At 34.0% G+C, this 17,976-nt stretch overlaps 1 protein-coding gene across 2 annotated transcripts in view; it reads left to right on the top strand.

The window, feature by feature from the left end:
* The window catches only part of PJA2 (praja ring finger ubiquitin ligase 2), an 89,648-nt gene that overhangs the window by 24,673 nt on the left and 46,999 nt on the right, over positions 1 to 17,976 (top strand). The window contains exons 2-4 of one of the 2 annotated variants that reach the window (XM_037802320.1): positions 9,534 to 9,689; positions 12,058 to 12,173; positions 13,547 to 13,747. In XM_037802320.1, coding sequence (XP_037658248.1) covers positions 12,143 to 12,173; positions 13,547 to 13,747 — 232 coding nt within the window. In that variant the 5' untranslated portion in view covers positions 9,534 to 9,689; positions 12,058 to 12,142. The remainder of the gene's footprint in view (positions 1 to 9,533; positions 9,690 to 12,057; positions 12,174 to 13,546; positions 13,748 to 17,976) is intronic. The other variant, XM_037802321.1, reaches the window with a different exon arrangement.

The raw sequence follows: 17,976 nt of genomic DNA, 5'->3' as shown, positions 1-17,976 counted from the left end.
CATTTGTCTTTTTTTCATTTCCTTCATGTTTCTGAGATTCATTCATGTTTTTCAGATTCAACCTGCTTTTGAGATTCATTACATGCTGCATGTATTATAGTTCTTTTCTGTTTCTGTGTAGTAGTCCATGTATAAATCTGACATATTATATTCATCCATCTCGCTGTTGATTGGCATTTTGGTTGTTTCCAGTTTCGAGCTAATATTAACAATGCTTTACTGAACAAGCTTGTATGTCTTGGATTTGTCTTTCTAGGGTGAAATTGCTGGATTCCAGTGTATTCTTGTATTCAGCCTTTGGAGATACTTCCAAAAGGCTCTGCAGGGGGGTGCACTAACTTATACTCCTGCCAGTAATGCGAAAGTGTTTCAGTTACTTGATATCCACACCTGTATTTGATATGGTCATTCTTTTTAATTTTGGACTTTGGTTTATAGTGGTTATTCATTGTGATTTTAATTTACATTTTCTGTCATCTCATGAAATTAAGCACTTTTCATATATTTCTTAGCCATTTGGATGTCCTTTTCTATGTCGTGCCTCTTTAGGTTCTCCCATTTCTTATGGGCCAGCTTATTACTCTTGAACTTTATTGATTCTTTTTATATACTGGATGTGAATACTTTGTTTTATATGTATTTACATGTATATAATATAAGCAGTGCAGATTTCTTCTTGTCTGTGGCTTCCTTTCTCAGTCTCTGAATGGCATCATTTATGAATAGAACTTCTCAATGAAAATATGGTTTTAGTCCTTTCCACTTCAGGTCATTGCTTTTTGTGCTGTGTTTAAAAAATTCTTTCTTTACCTTACCTCATAAAGATTTTTTCCTCTTATCTTTTACAGGTTTGTTGTTTTGCCTGATTGACATTTGTGATTTGTGGAAAAGAAAGGTCAAAAAATTCTTTTCTGTCTAAATATCCGATTGACCTGGTGTGTGTAGTGAAAACCCGAGGCTTTCCCCAGAGCTCTTTAAATTTTAAATAGCTACATATGACTAGTGACTACCATATGGGGTGACATAGGTATACAGTCCAAAACAGGTGCACCCTATAAAGTAAAGTAATTGTAGATTTTCTTCATCACAGGGAGTTTTATTGGACAATACTGCTGTAGTCTATTCCGTGGTTTGTTTGCCTATTCACTCACTAATGGCCTTCTGTATTAATTATTGTAAGTTCTTAAGGATTGCTATTTGGAAGAGTTAAATTCTTCCACTTTGTTCTTTTTTAAGATAACCTTGTTTGTTTTGGCCATTTGCTATCTCATTTAAATTTTAGGGTCATGATGTCAATTTACACATGCAAAAAAATGCCTGCTGGAATTTTATTAGGATTACATTGAGTCTGTGTGTGCCATTATTTTTGTTGTAAATTTGTGTGGGCAGACCTTTCAGTGTTAATTAGATTGTAATTCTTTGAGTGTTTCCATGGAGATGTGCCCCACCCACCTGTGGGTAATGACTCTGGATGATTTCCATGGAGGTGTTGGCCCGCCCATTCAGGGTGGATCTAAATTAAATCACTGGAGCCATATAAACGAGCTGACAACCCAAAGGAACTCTGCAGCTGAGAGTGACATTTTGAAGAGGAGCTACAGCCAAGATGGACACTTTGAAGAACGCAGTGGAACTGAGAGAGAAGCTTCAGCTTACAGAGACATTTTGAAGATGGCCTTTGAAAGCAGACTTTTGCACTGGAGAAGCTAAGAGAGGACAAATGCCCCAAGAGCAACTGAGAGTGACATTTTGGAGAGAAGCTGAAGCCTAGAGAGGGATGTCCTGGGAGAAAACCATCTTGAAACCAGAACTCTGGAGCAGACACCAGCCACGTGCCTTCCCAGCTAACTGGTTTTCTGGACACTATTGGCCATCCTCTAGTGAAGGTACCCAATTGTTGATGCATCACCTTGGACACTTTATGGCCTTAAGACTGTAACTGTGTGACCAAATAAACCCCCTTATATAAAAGCCAATCCATTTCCGGTGTTTTGCATTCCAGCAGTATTAGCAAACTAGAACACTATCTATTACTTTAGAAGAATTGACATTCATAAAGTTGAATCTTAGAATCCAAGAGTATAGTGTTCCCTTTCATTTAGTTATGTCTTCTTTAATTTCTCTCAGTAATGTTCTGTATGTTTTATTAGGTTTATTTCTAGGGATTTGATATTTTTGGATGTTATTTTAAATTAAATCTTTTTAAAATTTCATTTTCTAGGCATTTTTGGAATATAGTAGTGCATTTGATTTTTGTATTGATCTTGTATTTATCAACTTTCCTAAAACTTACTTATCATTCTGAAACTTTGTATGGATGGTCTTTTGCAGTTTTCCTGCACACAATCATCTCTTTGAATTATGAGAGTTTTCTTTCTTCCCTTTCAATCCTTAAACTTTTTCTCCTTTTTCTTGTTATATTACACTGGTCAGCACACTCAGTTGTTAGGTGTTTGGTACCCTAATTCAGCTTATCTGACACAGACTTTGTTCATATCAGTTGGACTCTAGAAATAAGATTATTTTGGAAAATCACATTCTTTTTTGAAATGACTTTTCAGTCTCCTAGTATTTTGTATATAAAGCAGTGTTTTAAAATAGTTAATATGGGAATATAATGGTATTTATTTTAGATTCATGTATGAATTAAGATTAAATGCTTTCAGTCCATGACACTTCTAATAACGTTTGGATTCCTAGAGCTCAGCTTCCAGATGGCAAGTGGAAATGTAGTGAAGTGTCTGTTGATGCTAGGAACTTTAAATCCAGTGAAAAATGCAGAAATTCTGTGTAAGGTAGATATGACAATAGATATAACTTCTACTTTATGTATGAGGAAACTCTCCTCAGCTCTTAACATAATTTTCCATTCTTGAAATAATGTTTACAACTATTATTCTAAAGAAATGTCTGTCTTCTTATTCTTCATATAAGTCCTTTCAGTGCTTCTTCCTAGCATTCTTCAGGTGAAAACGTTTACCTCAGAGCCTTATCCAGATTTCATCCTACTCTGTGGTTAGTGTAAATCTTTAGTCATGGAGGAAGAAGAGATTCTGAAGCTAAACTTGAATTTAGGCTAAACTTAGGCAGACTGCCTGATCCTAAGGGATAACATTCATTGACCTCCAATTCTTCACGATTCCTCTAATTTTTTTTTCAGCTTATTTTTTTTAGCTTATATTTATTCGGTGTAATTGAGTGATTTTTCTCATTATTTTGTTTTTCTGTTCTTTTGTCATTTACACACTTTTTTTTCTTACATATTCATATCCTTTTAGTGATAGTTTACATTTTTCAAGGCTGATCTGCTGAGATTTGGTCCATTTATTACAGATTAGCATTCGTAAATGTTCTTGTTTGCTGATGTTGCCATTATGCGAAATACCAGAAATGGATTGGCTTTTGTAAAGAGAGTTTATATGATTGCAAAGTTACAGTTCTACAGCCATAGAAGTGTCCAAACCAAGGCATAAACATGAGTATATCTTCACTGGAGAAAAGCCATTGGCATCTGGAAAACCTGTTAGCTCGGAAGGCATGTGGTTGGCTTCTGCTTGCGCCCAGGTTGTGTTTCAAAGTGGTGTTTTCCCAAATGTCTCTAGGCTTAGCTTCTTGGGGCAAACTCTGGGCTGGTATCTCCAAAGTGTCAGCAAAGGTCTGCTTTCAACAGCTGTCTCCAAACTGTCTCTTTCACCTGCCCTCCAAAATGTCACTCAGCTGCTTTGAGGTCCTTCTGTTTGTGAGCACTTTTATAGGACTCCAGTGATTAAATCAAGACCCACCCTGAATGGCTGGGTCCCATATCTTCATGGAAATAATTTAATCAAATGTTTTACCCACAGTTGATTGAATCATGAATCACATCTCCATGGAAACACATAATCAAAGGGTTCCAAACTAATCAACACTAATATGTCTGCCCCAAGATTGTATTAAAGAATATGGCTTTTGGCAGTACATAATATATTCAAACTAGCACAATAAATGCATATTATATCCAGAAGATACGCTATTACCAACAAAAACAAGTATCCAGCTCACTTATATGATGAGTGGAGAAGGAGTTATTTGTAAATTTTTTTTTCCTACTTTTAATGCATCCTCTTAACTCAGAAAATTTAGGGATTTTGTGATTCCTGAATAGGAGCTCAGCTTGCAACACTGACATTCTAACCCACATCATTCATTTTTATGTCCTTATAAAAAGTCATAGTTAAGTAGCCCCTCAGCCTCTAAAGAAATGACTTGTAATTAGAGTCATTCAGAATGAAGTTGTCATGTTTATTGAATTACTGATAATGTTAGAGGTCTAAATCCCTAGTTTTGTATCTTTTGCAAAGGTCTTTGGACAGTTACGAATGTCTTTGTTTACTAAAGCTAATTTTATCTAGAAAAGGTGTCTTCAGTTCAGAATTTATTTGACTGAATCCTAAGCAAGTATAGCCTATGCAGAATAATATCTTGAAAGGAACATTTGCAGTGGACTTTTTACATTGAGTTTTGGATTTTACATGTTTTAAGTGCTTATAAAAATCTTCTATTTGTATTTTATTTTATATTCAGTATTTAAAAAAAATTTTTATTATATATATTGGTTTTTCAGGAAGTGACAACCATTTTATGTCTTCATACTTAAAGAAAGTGAAGCTTTTTGTTTCCATTATTGTTCAGGAACCATTTAAGTCACATGATGGGAGTTTGTTGTACGTTGTAGCATTAAAAGATAGGAAAAGACCTAAGTTCTTTTCCTATTGCCATTGACTTCCTAGAATGTAGGCTGTTTGTGGTGTATCTTAATTTTTATCATATGTTTAACTGATAAGAGTTTTCCTTTATGAAAGGCATGGATCCAAGAGCTATGAGGTGATACAGAGTGAATCAGTATCAGTTGAGTATTGTGCTTATCTTTTGCTAACAGAAGACCTTACTGAGTATAGCTTTTACAATAGGGAATTACTCTTTTTATAAATGAAAAATTCCAGAGGCAGACAGTCCAGGGTGGGTGCAGCAGCTCAGTGATACCATCAAGGATCCAGGTTTCTTCTTTCTCTTCCATAGTCTCTAGCTGGTGGCTTTTGTCTTCATGTAGCCAATATCCCCCCCTCTATTTCCAGTTGTTGTCTTGTGCTTCAAGGCTGCAACAGAAGGGAAGAGAGAAAGACAAAGGGACAGTAGATAGTGCCGTTCAAGTAGGCAGTCATTGGCTAATTTTCTGGTAGAACAAATGTGTTTGGTACAAGGCAATACGTATTTTTTTCTATTCAAGCAGCATTGGGCAATGTAGATATATTAATCAAAGTATGTGACAGAAGAGTTATAAAACTTTTGGAAGTGTTTTTAATATAACAAATCCCAAGATTCAAGGTAACTGTGGTTCAAACTGCTTGATGATGCATTTGTTCAATAAATGTTTTCTTGAAAGCCTGTATTATAGGTATCTTTCAGGTACTTTCTTAGCTTGCCAGGACCACTTTGACAAATACTCCAATATTATACCCTGCTTGGCTTAAACAGCAGGGATTTATTGGCTCACAGTTTTGGAGGCTAGAATTCCAAAATCAAGATGTCAGCAAGGCCATGCTTTCATGTTCTGGTGATGGCAGTCCTCCGTCATATGTTGATCTCCTCTTGGTTTCTCTAACATCTGGTTTCTACTTCCATGTCCAATTTCCTTTGCTTCAATCAGCCATATTGCATTAAGGCTCACCCTTATTCAGTTTGGCCATGCCTTAACTAGTAATAGAATTTTCAAAGGTCATATTTACAAGTAGGTTCAAACCCACAGGAACTCAGATTAAGACTTTAGCATGTCTTTTTGGGGGACATGATTCCATCTACCACAGGTACTATGGATATAACTGAATAAAATATATAAAAGGTCTCATTTGTTATGGAGCTTTAATTGTAATGGAGGAGACAATTGACAGATAAACTGATATATAATCTAATATCAGATAGTAGTTAATGTTATAAAGAAAAAATAAAGCACGGCAAGAGGATAGAGAGTGATCTGGGAGGGGGATTTGTTATTACAGATAAGGCCCTTTGAGTTCAACGCATCCTAGTAGTGGCAGCAGGGAAGATAAGTTGGAAAGAGGAGAATGTGGAAGGAATTATAGATAGGAGGGATTTGTAAGAGATTTGCTGGTTTGCCTGTATCTATTGTTAATTTATGTTATGAGTCTAGCACTGTAATTATCTTGCTACCCGTGACCTGCTTTGTTGTGACTTCTTTTTCTACCTTGTGGTATCAGGCTTTTGTCAGGGAGAAAAGGAAGAACATGAAATAAAATTCCTCAAATTTGGCCTTCGGCTGACCACATTGCGGACCAACTGTTGATCCCCTAGGATTTCTCTCAGTTTTCTTATTTTCTGGGTTCGGTTCCAGTGAGGCAGCCCACATATGTTCATTCTTTATTAGAGAAATCAAAAGCTTTCTTTTTCTGAGGTGATTTCAAGGAAAGAAGAAATCACTTTACTATGTTAAAACCAGAAGTCCCAGAAATGTCTTATAGGTGACTTTGCTGAAAAGTGGTGTGATACAGTAATTTACGCATGCATTCAAATAATTTCAGAATCTGGGAGCAAACTGTTGTTTCACCCTTACCACCATCAACATTTTAACTCATATCAGCAGTTAATTTTATTTTTTTTCCAACAAAGACATCTATTACTTCCATTCTTCTAATTGCTGTGGATACATCAGTGGAGAGAATGAGTTGATACTCTCATGGGGCTTATGTTCCAATCGGGAAGACAGACAATGAACAAATAAATAGGTAAGATGTATCTTAAGTTGTCATATGTAATCTGGAGGAAAAATACAATTAGGTAAGAAAGAGCAGATGGCTGGGACTGTGTGGGAAATTGCTATTTTTTTAGGTTGGTCTAGGAAGACCTCACTGATAAGAAATTTAAACATTCTGAAAGAAGGAACAATAAGTTGTGCAGATATTTGAGTGAAGAGCCTTCTAGGCAGAGGGAGCAGCCAAAGCAAAGACCCTAAAGCAGTAGTGTATTTGGCATGTTAGGGAATAGACCTGGAGGTAGAAGGAGATGAGTTCAGAATGTGGCTTAAATACTCATAAAGACTGTTTTGTATTTGTTTTTTTTTTTCCTTCTGAGAGAGATGAGATGTCATTGGAAGTTTTGAAAGGAGAATGTCATGATTTGCTTTATGTTATAAAAGGATAGTTCTGACTGCTGGCTTCAGAATAGACTGTAGAGGTATAAGGTTAGAAGCTGGGAGATCAGAGGAAAATATTATAGTAAATAAGGTGAGAGAAGATCGTTGCTTTGAACACAGTAACAGTGATAGTGAGAACCAATCATATTATGGATATATTTTGAAGCTGGAGGTGACAGGATTTGCTCACAGATTAGATGTGATCTGCACACCTGAAAAGACTGGAGTTTTCATTTGCTAGGATGGAAAAGACTAGGTAGGTTTGGGGAAAAAAATAGGTTTTTAAGTAGGTGAGATGACTTTTAGACTTTTAAAACTACATCATAATTATAATCATGTCTGGAGTTTATGAGAGTTCAGAGTAAGAGATAAATTTGTGTATCATTAGCATATAGATGAACTGATTTAAGTGTTTCATATCCTTTTCTCTTTTCTTTTTTCATCTGTGTATTTTCTAATACTGCCCGCAGTATTAGTTTTCAGTTGCTGCTCTAGTAAATTAGCACAAATGTAGTAAGTTAAAACAACACAAATTTTTTTATTTCACAGAAGTCAAAAATGGAATGCCTTTCTTCTGGAGGTTCTAGGGGAGAATCTGTTTCCTTGTCTTCTCTAGCTTCTAGAGGCTGGATGCATTTTTTGACTTGTAGCCTCCTCTCCATCTTTAAAACCAGCAGCATAGCATCTTTCAGTCTCTAAGATTCCTGCTTCTATTGTCATACCTTCTTCCATGTGTCTGACACTCCTGCCTCCCTCTTACAAGGAACCTTGTGAATGCATTGAACCCACCTAGATAATCTACGATAATTCCTCATTGCAAAGTCTTCACTTTAATCACATTGGCGAAGTCTCTTTTGCTTTGAAAGATAATTGTTTTAGTTTCCTTGGCTCTCAGGCAAACACCATGCAATGGGTTGGCTTAAACAGTGGGAATGTAGTAGCTCATGGTTCTGAGACTTAACAGAAAATCCAAATCAAGGCATCATCAAGATGATGTCAGATCATAGACTTAAATGTGAAAGCTAAAAGTATCAACCTTCTGGAAGAAAATCTGGAAGAACATCTTCATAACCTCAGGATAGGCAAAGATTTCTTAAATAGGACACCAAATTGATATAGACCACCTAAAATTAAGAATTTCTATCTAATAGTATATCATTAAGAAAGGGAAGGGGCAGACCACAGACTACAAGGTCTTTGTAATACATAAATCTGAAAAGGACTTGTATAAAAAAAAGTGTAACTTATAAGTCAGAAATCAGAAGAATCCAATTTAAAACAATATGCAAAGAGGTGAACAGGTTCTTCACAAAAGAGATTATCCAAAAGGCCAATAGGCATAGGTAAAGGTACTCTCTATTATTACTCATTAGGGAATTGCCACGATAAGGCATCACTATACCACTACCAGAATGGTTGAAATTAGAGACTGTCACTATTGGGTGTTAACAAGGATGTAAAACAGCTGATACACTTGTATGTTGCTGGAGGGAATGTAAATTGGTTCATTACTTTGGAAAACTGGCAGTATCTGTTAAAGCTGAGCATAGATAGCCCTACTCTGTGATTGAGAAATTCCAGATAATATTTATACAAGAGAAATGGAAAAACATGTACAAAGTTTTTTACTCATTAGAGTCAACCTGGACAGCAGTCAAAAACTGGAGAATATATACCCAAATTTTGGTATGTTTAAATAATTATACAACATGAATGAATCTCAGAAACATGTTAAGTAAAAATAGGCAGGCACAAAAGATTTCATACTGTATGATTCTACTTGTGTGAAATTTAAAACAGGAAAAACCAGTGTGGGGTTCTAGAACTCAGGAACATGGCTGTTTCTGGGTTGGGAGGAGGTAAGGATTGGGAAAGGGCAGAGAGAACCTACTGAAGTGATGGTACTACTCTGTATCTTGATCTTGGTGGTAGTTAAGCGGAAGTATACGTGTATAAAATTTATTGAAATGTGTATGTAAGAGTTCTGTACTTTATTTTATATATAAATAATACTTCAACAAACAGATGATCACAGACAAAAGGAAAATACTTTAAAAAAATTTTTATCATGAGAATTTCCAAGCAAATTTCTTGAGAGTACAAGAACTTCCATGTATCCATCATCTTGCTTCAACATTTTGCTGTAGTTGTTTTCTGTATCTCCTGTTCCCCCGCTCATACGTGTTTGCCTTTCTTTTTTCTTTTTTTTAGCAGTTAACATATATCTCAGGTTCTAAATATTACAGATATATTAATTTATTCTGAGCACATTTTGTGATTATCATCATCAAATGAAATTTACTACATTTTGGTATGTATAATACTGAATTTTCTATTTTTCCTGTAGATCCCTATTCTTTCTTTTCCTGGCCCATTGACATGGAAATAAATCTCTGCTTTTTCTTTATTCGGAACTGATGTGACTTGTGCATCTCAAAGGAGGGTGGGGTGAGCAGGGACCTTCTCATTTGTGCCACATCTGAATTGGAGACCTTAACTATAGGTAGGTAAATTTGAGGAATATTGTTCATTTTGTTTTTTAATAGATTGATATTTTTTTCTTTCTTCTCAATTTGTCTTTGACTCCCTTGTGATCTTTTTTGCTGTTATTATTCCTTTAGCAAATTACATGTCCAGGAAACCATAGAAAATATTGGTCTATTTTGTTGGGGATGTGCTGATCCAATTCCTTCTTTACAGATTTCTGTCTCTATATAGGGTCCTTAAAAAATAGTTTGTAACAATTTTTAACAGCATAATAATTTGTAAATATTTGGTGAGGTAGAGGCTTTACCATAACAGAAATTGGAAATACAGTTTTTAACTACTTAAATATAAGCCCTTTGGGTGGTCAAAATGTCTGTTTCTGATTACATATAATTTACGTTGTGCTTTTACATAATTTCCAGTTATTAATTCTGAGTTTATTTTTTCTTTTACGGTAGTATACAAAAAGAAGAGTAGTATCAAGCATATTTAGCCTATAGCTATATATAGCTATAGCTCATAGCTTCAAACTTATTCCACAGTTTTTCTTGCATCAGTAAATGGCAACTCCATTTTCCAATTGCCAAGACTATACAACTTGGGGTCAATCATGACTCCTTATTTTCTCTTATACCCTACATAAGATCAACCAGTAAATTTTGTTGGCTCTGTTTTTACAATATATGTAGAATCTGACCATTTCTCACCGTCTCTATTTTTACCCTGGTCTAAACCAATACCATTTGCCAGTTTTTCAGTAGCTTTGTGACTGGTCTTCTTGCCTTTGACCTTGTTCTGGTTCAATCTGTCAACAGAGTAGCCAGAGTTCCTTTTAAAATAGAAGTTAGGTAATATCCCTTCTCTGCTTAGAACTATTCAGTGGTTTTACATCCATCTCATTCAGAATAAAACCCACATTTCTTGCATTATCCTACAAAGACCTATGTGATCTGTCCTATTTCACCCTCACCCCCATCTCTTCCCCCACCTCCCAATTTTCTAACCTCATCTATTACTTTCTGTTGCTCATTCCATCCCAGACTTGTTGCTATTGCTTGATTACTCTGGCCTCCTCTCACCTCAGGATCTTTGTACTTTGTACTTTCTTACTCACTGATCCCTTCTCAGTGAGGCCTTCCATAACCACCCTATTTTAAATTGCATATCCTCAGCAAGTCTTTATTCCCTGCTTTATTTTACTCTATTGTATATATTATTCAACATATATATTTATTGTATTTAGTGTCTGAACTCCATACTGTAATTTTAGAAGGGCAGGAATATGTCTTATTCATTGTTATATCCCCAGCACTGAAAATTGTGCCTAAAATATGGAGGACTTAGGCCTTATTATGAAGTAAAGATTTTGGATAAAATACTAGTTACATGAACTTTAATCCACAGTCACCCTTTAAGCTTGCCAATTACTGTACTGTGAATCTGTTAAGAGTCAAGTTATTCCAGATTATTTTTCTTATTATTGAAGAAATATTAATTAGAGCCTGTGTTTTTGCCAGTATGGTAAGATTATTTTTTTGACATTCCTTTTCCTTTTAGCTGTTCTTCACCATCAGTCACTGATTCAAATATATTAGATGATCAAAACCTGCAATTTGTAATTTGTGTTTGTGTATTATGTATGTTAATATTTGGCTGTCCCGGGTCACACAGATAACCCAACGTATTTTAATTCATTTGCAGAGCTATTATCTAAAAATTTTAGTTAGTAATAAGTGTTAGCAATAGCTAAAGTGAAAACAAGTTGTTTAAATAAAAAAACTAAGCCTTTCAAAAAAGCACCGGTTGTATTTTCTCAATTAGGATTAATTTCAAAATGAGGTATTTTTATATTTTTACATGATAAATTGTAATTTTTCCTAATTTTGATGGGTTCTTATTTGGGATTAAATTATCTGAAAGGTCAGTTGACTACTGTAAAGAAAAAATACATCATTTTTATGCACATTAAATTCTGTTTTCTGAAGTTTAACTTCTTTTAATAATACTGGGCCTAACTGAGCTGTAGCACTTGATGGAGAAGTAAAGAGCATAATTTAGCAGACCCCCAAAAAGTTTGGTCGTGCACCCCCAGTCAGCACTTCTCTCAACGTATTTCCTTATTTCCTTATAGATTATATATGTGTTGTTATCATTGGCAGTTGTAAGAAATGATGCATACTTAGGTCAGGGTTCATCAATAGCAGATGTAGGTCTGTAGTTGAAATACGCAACTTGATAATTTTGATTGATTTGTCAGATTAGATTGTATTTTTCTAAATTATTATAGAGCCAACAGTTTGTACTAGGAGGATAAGTATCAGTTTTGCCATCTTGTTTTGTGCTTATATTATTAATACTTTGTTCAATTCATGGTTTCTTTGCAGGAATCTTCTGCCACTTATCTGTTGTGAGTAAAAACTGAATCACATCCATAATTCCTCTGAACTGGGCACCAGAAAACTTCCATATATGTCACAGTACGCTGAAAAAGAGCCAACAGGTAAGGAAGTTGTTCTTGTTAATTCCTCTACATTGAGGTATGCTTGTTTTTCCCTCCATATATCTTGAGTACCATACAAGACATATGACCATGTGACAACATATGATTTACTACTGAAGGCGTATTTCATTCCATTTATTAAATATTCATAAAGCTTAATTTCTAATTTTTGATATGAAAATAAATATAAATACAAGTTCTAGTATTTTCTTTCCACACTCCCTTGGTTTCTGTTGTGCTTTCCATTCTGAAGACTGTTCCTTTGCAAGATTTGTTTAAGAACATTGGTTTTGGAGTCATAGTATTGAGTTATTGGACAAGTTACTTAGGCATATGTAATTTTAACCTTAATTTTTTGATTTTCAAAATAGAATACAATACCTGCCTCATAAGGTTGTTCAGGAGATTAAATAAGATAGTTTAAAACCTGGTATTGCATGTTATAAATACATGTCTGTTTCTCCTTTATGCTTGGAAGTGATTATAATTCTTTCTTAACCTAATACAATAAAATAAAAATATGTAACTGTTGCATTTATTGACTATAACATATACTCTGAGAAAATAAATTGTTTAGATCCTACAGTGTAAAATCCAATTGAGCACACTCATACTTTATATATATAGTAATGTCCTACTTAATAAAAGATACTACTTCTTAATACTATATATCCCTTCGTCATCAAAACTTAATATTCAACTTGTTCAATTGTTGATGGCTTTTCTTACCATAATATATACCATTGATGATTTAAAAAGGTAGGGGGTAGCGTTGGTTTGACTTGGCCCACAGCTGTTTTCTTTATGGAGACTTTTATCTGACACTAATCTTTGGGGTCTAGTTTATTGTGTTCTGGTTGGTTCTTTATGCAAGTACAGATAACCATTTAAAGAAGTTACCTGTTACCTTTAACAGGAACTTAATCATTCTTAAAGTGATTGAAACCATCATATGATGTGCTAGTAATTCATTCAACCAGTATTATTGAGCACTTGTATATAAAGTACTTTACTACATAATTTGGAAGATCATTCTCTAATCTTTAAAGAGTTTTTGCAGTTCAGTAATTTGACACATGAAAAATCTTTTATGGTAACTTACATTATAAAAGTCTGAAATACCTTAAAGAAGCCCAATTTTTCTTTGATTTGGTAAGAGGCCATATAACTCTCATTACATAATATTTCATATTTACCTTTCAAATGTTTGAATATGAGTACTGTTTTATAATATTAGTAAGGTGTACTTGGCATTCACAGCATTTGATTTGACAAATAATTGCATATGTATGGAAGCAATTTTTTCTCCCACTGGTCACCAGAATAGAGGTCATTACTGTAACTTCTTTTATTTTTTAATTTTTTTTCCTCAGCAATGGATCAAGAATCTGGCAAGTCTGCCTGGCCCAAACCAGCAGGAGGGTATCAGACAATTACAGGCAGGAGATATGGAAGAAGACATGCGTATGTCAGTTTTAAACCATGTATGATCAGGCATGAAAGAAGCTTAGGTCAAGCTCGTGATGACTATGAAGTGTTGGAGCTAGATGATGTTCCAAAGGAAAATTGCTCAGGTATGTAACATGTAATTATTTAATGGTTATTAATAATTATGTAGGAATTGAACTTACAATATTTGAAATTGGGAGTGGGTTTTATGTGTGTCTTATGAGTATAAATGCCATATATTTCCTATCAAGAAATTGTTTCAAATTTGTTATTGAATTTAATTACATTTAAACATATAAGAAAATAGAATAAGGCTAATCATTAAAATATAAGTGTACTGGCATGGCAGTGATTACATTGCCAAATCTTTAACCAGAGGAAATCCTCATCTATCAACAGAAATGATGTTTTTTTAAAAAAGTGAACTGAGTATATTTTGCCCTGCCTGTTAATGTTTAAATAGCTCTTTTGTTTTAATTTTATCTCTAAATAATTTAGCATGGCTAGTTTGGTATATTGTTTTATGTTGTAACATACAGATGTCAAGTAGTGTTCAATTATTCAATTAAAATTTCTTAATTATTTGGTGTTTTGAAAAAAGTATTTTGTGGATAGCCATGTACTATAATTGTATATTTTGGTCTCCAGTGTCTCCTTCCTCTTATCCTGAGCAAACTTAATAATTCTAGATTATTTTTACTGCCCTTTATATACATGAATCTGAATTACTGGCTGAGGTCATTCTGTTGAAGTTATCTTCAACTAATATTTAATAACTTACAGATATTTGTATGTCTCCGTATCTTCATTTTTTTAATTAATAAATTGCTGGTGATGAAAAATAGTCATGCTTAAAGTAGTTCATCTAACCAGTATAATTTTACTTACATTACAGAATTCTGATAAACTATGGCAAAAAGAACCTATATACTGACTTTTTTTTTCTTTTAGAAAAGTTGTAGGTTTAAAGAAAAATTACGCAGAAAATACAGAATTTCTGTGTACCCTACCTGTCACATACAGTTTTCCCTGTTATTAATACTTTGCATTAGTATCATACTTTTGTTACAGTTGATGAAACAATATTATAATTATTCTATTAACTGTAGTCCATAGTTTAAATTAATGGTTTCACTTTGTGTTATACAGTCCTATATGGATTTAAAAAATTTTTATTCTAGTAACATATGTACAACCTAAAATTTCCTCTTTTAATCACAGTCTAATGTATTTTTCATTGGTGTTAATTACATTCACAGTGTTGTGCTACTGCTACCACCATCATTACCAGAATTTTTCCATCACCTCAAATAGAAAATCTATACCAATTAAACATTAATTCCCCATTCTCTACCCTCACCTCATCCCCTGATAAAACCTGTATTCTAGTTTCTGACTCTGTGAATTTGCTTGTCCTAATTACTTGCTACCAGTGAGGTCATACAATATTTGTCCTTTTGCGTCTGGCTTATTTCACTCAACATGATGTCTGCAAGGTTCATCTATGTTTTCATGTCTCAGAACTTCAGTCTTTTCTACAGCTGAATAATAGTCCATTGTATGTACATACCATATTTTTTGCTTATCCATTCATTGGTTGATGGACACTTGGGTTGCTTCCATCTTTTGGCGATTGAGAATAATGCTGCTATGAACATTGATGTGCAAATACCTGTTTAAGTTCCTGCTTTCAGTACTTTTGGATATATACCTAGAAGTGGGATTTTGGGGTCATATACTACTACTTTATTTAACTTCCTGATGTATGGTCAAACTGTTTTCCACAGGGGCTGTACAGCGTTTCACTACATGAATGAGTGTTCCAATTACTCCACATCTTCTCCCAACACTTTTTTTTTTAATAGTAGCCATTCTTTTGGGTATAAAATGGTATCTCTTTGTGGTTTTGATTTGCATTTCTCTGATTGCTAGTGATGTTGAGCATCTTTTCACATTGTTTTTAGCCATTGGTATATTTTCTTTGGAGAAATTTTTTTCACATCTTTTGCCCACTTGTAAATTGGGTTGTCTTTTTGTTGTTGAGTTGTAGGATTTCTTTATATGTTCTGGATATTAAACCATTGTCTATGTGGTATCCAAATATATTCCCCCATTCAGTAGGTTGTGTTTTTACTGACATGTAGTCCTTTGCACAAAAGTTTGAAATTTGTATGAAGTCCCATTTATCTGAGTTTTTTTGTTTTGTTGCTCCTGCTTTTCTTAGTAAAGCCTAAGAAACCATGCCTAACACAAAGTCCTAAGGATGCATCCCTGTTTTCTTCTAGGAGTTTTTGTACTTTGGGTTCTTACATTTAGGTCTTTGATTCATTTTGAGTTAATTTTTGTATATAATGTGATATAGGAACCCGCCTTCATTTTTTTACATATGGTTATCTGGTTTTCCCGGCACCGTTTGTTGAAGAGACTATTCTTTCCGCATTGAATGGACTTGGTACCCTTGTCAAAAATCAGTTGGCCATATAAGTGAGGGTGGATTTCTTAACTCTCAGTTTGATTCCATTGCTCTATGTCTGTCCTTGTGTCAGTACCACACTGTTTTGATTACTGTAGCTTTGTAATAACATTTAAAGTTGGGAAGTGTGAATCCTCCAATGTTTCTTTTCTTTTTGAAAGTGATTTGGCTATTTGGGAGCCCCTTTACCCTCCATATAAATTGAAATGATTAGTATTTCCATTTCTGCAAAGAAATCCAGTGGAATTTTGATTGGGATTTCATTGAATCTTCAGATCACTTTGGTAGAATAGACATATCAACAATATTTGTCTTTCAGTCCATGAACATAAAATGCCCTTTCATTTATTTAGGTCTTCTTTCATTTCCTTTAGCAATGATTTGTAATTTCTTTTGTACAAGTCCTTTACATCCTTGGTTAAATTTATTCCTAGCTATTTGATTATTTTGGTTGCTATTGTAAGTGGAAATTTTTTGTCACTTTCTCTTTGTATTTTTTATTTCTATTGTATAGAGCTATTACTGATTTTTGCATGTTGATCTCATATCCCACCACTTTGATGAATTCATTTATTAGTTCTAGGAGCTTTGTTGTGTGTATTTCAGGATTTTCTATTCCCAGGATTGTGTCATCTGCAAATAGGGAAAGTGTTATTTCTTCCTTTTCAATTTGTGTCTCATTTATTTCTTTTTCTTGCCTGATTGCTCTAGCTTGAACGTCCAGTACAGTGTTGAATAACAGTGTTGCCAGTTCCTTATCTTAGATGGAAAACTTTCAGTCTTTCACCATTGAGTATGATGTTAGTTATGTGTGGGTTTCTCATATATCACCTTTATCATATGCCCTTCCAGTCCTAGTTTTTTAAGTATTTTGAGAAGAAGGATGCTGAATTTTTTCAAATGCTTTTTCTGCTTCATTTGAGACAATCATGTGTTTTTTCCCTTCATTCTGTTAATGTAGTATGTTACATTAATTGATTTTTAAGTGTTGAACCACCCTTGCATACTTGGGATAAATCCCACTTGATTGTGCTATATAATTCTTTTACTGTGATGTTGGATTCAGTTTGCTAGTATTTTGTTGAAAATTTTTGCATCATATTCATAAGGGATATTGGACTGTAGTTTTCTTTTTTGTTTTTTATCTGGCTTTGGTATTACAGTGATGTTGGCCTCATAGAATGATCTAGGAAGTGTTCCCTCCTCTTCAGTTTTTTGGAAGCATTTGGGAGGGATTAATATTAATTCTTGGAATTTTTTGTAGCATATTGACATTTTTGTTTTGTTTTGTTTTCAAGTTATAGCTCTAACGTAAAATTAGTTCATTATTTTAAAAATAGTTTAATCATTTTTGAGATAAAAATCTAATGTTATATGTCTAGAGATTCAGATAGAGTCTTCTGAATAGACAATAAAACACAGTAAAGTCTCATTTCTCCTAGATCTGTCACCTATTGTTATTTCTGTAATAGGTAATTTTGAAGATTTTTTTACCTATGTGTGATTAAATAAGGTGGGTTTGAAGATCATTGGAACACCATTGGTTACCTTAATGACTCCACTTATGCCTCTTGTTTTATGGTCTCTCAGTATCCTCTCCCTTACATGTCATTGCCAGAAGGTTTTAGTTATTGGAATTTAGATGAAAAACCTGCAAAAGACATGTTAGAGAGAGAATATTGAGAGGCAGGCTACACAGTGGCATAAATGAAGTGATGGGTAAACAGTTTGCCTTACCAGTGAAATTAGGCAGCATAGAAGTAATTGCCAGAGACCCATATTTTCAAGTAGATAATAATTTGTAAGATTTCTACTTAAATGATTTCTATTAAATAAAATATTATCTAAATTAAACCCTCCAATTATGTTTTATTTTCTTCT

This window comes from Choloepus didactylus, chromosome 13 (assembly GCF_015220235.1).
Source record: "Choloepus didactylus isolate mChoDid1 chromosome 13, mChoDid1.pri, whole genome shotgun sequence".
Lineage (NCBI taxonomy): Eukaryota > Metazoa > Chordata > Mammalia > Pilosa > Megalonychidae > Choloepus > Choloepus didactylus.
Note: the sequence above shows the minus strand (reverse complement) of the source record. Positions and strands in the feature narration are given on the sequence as shown.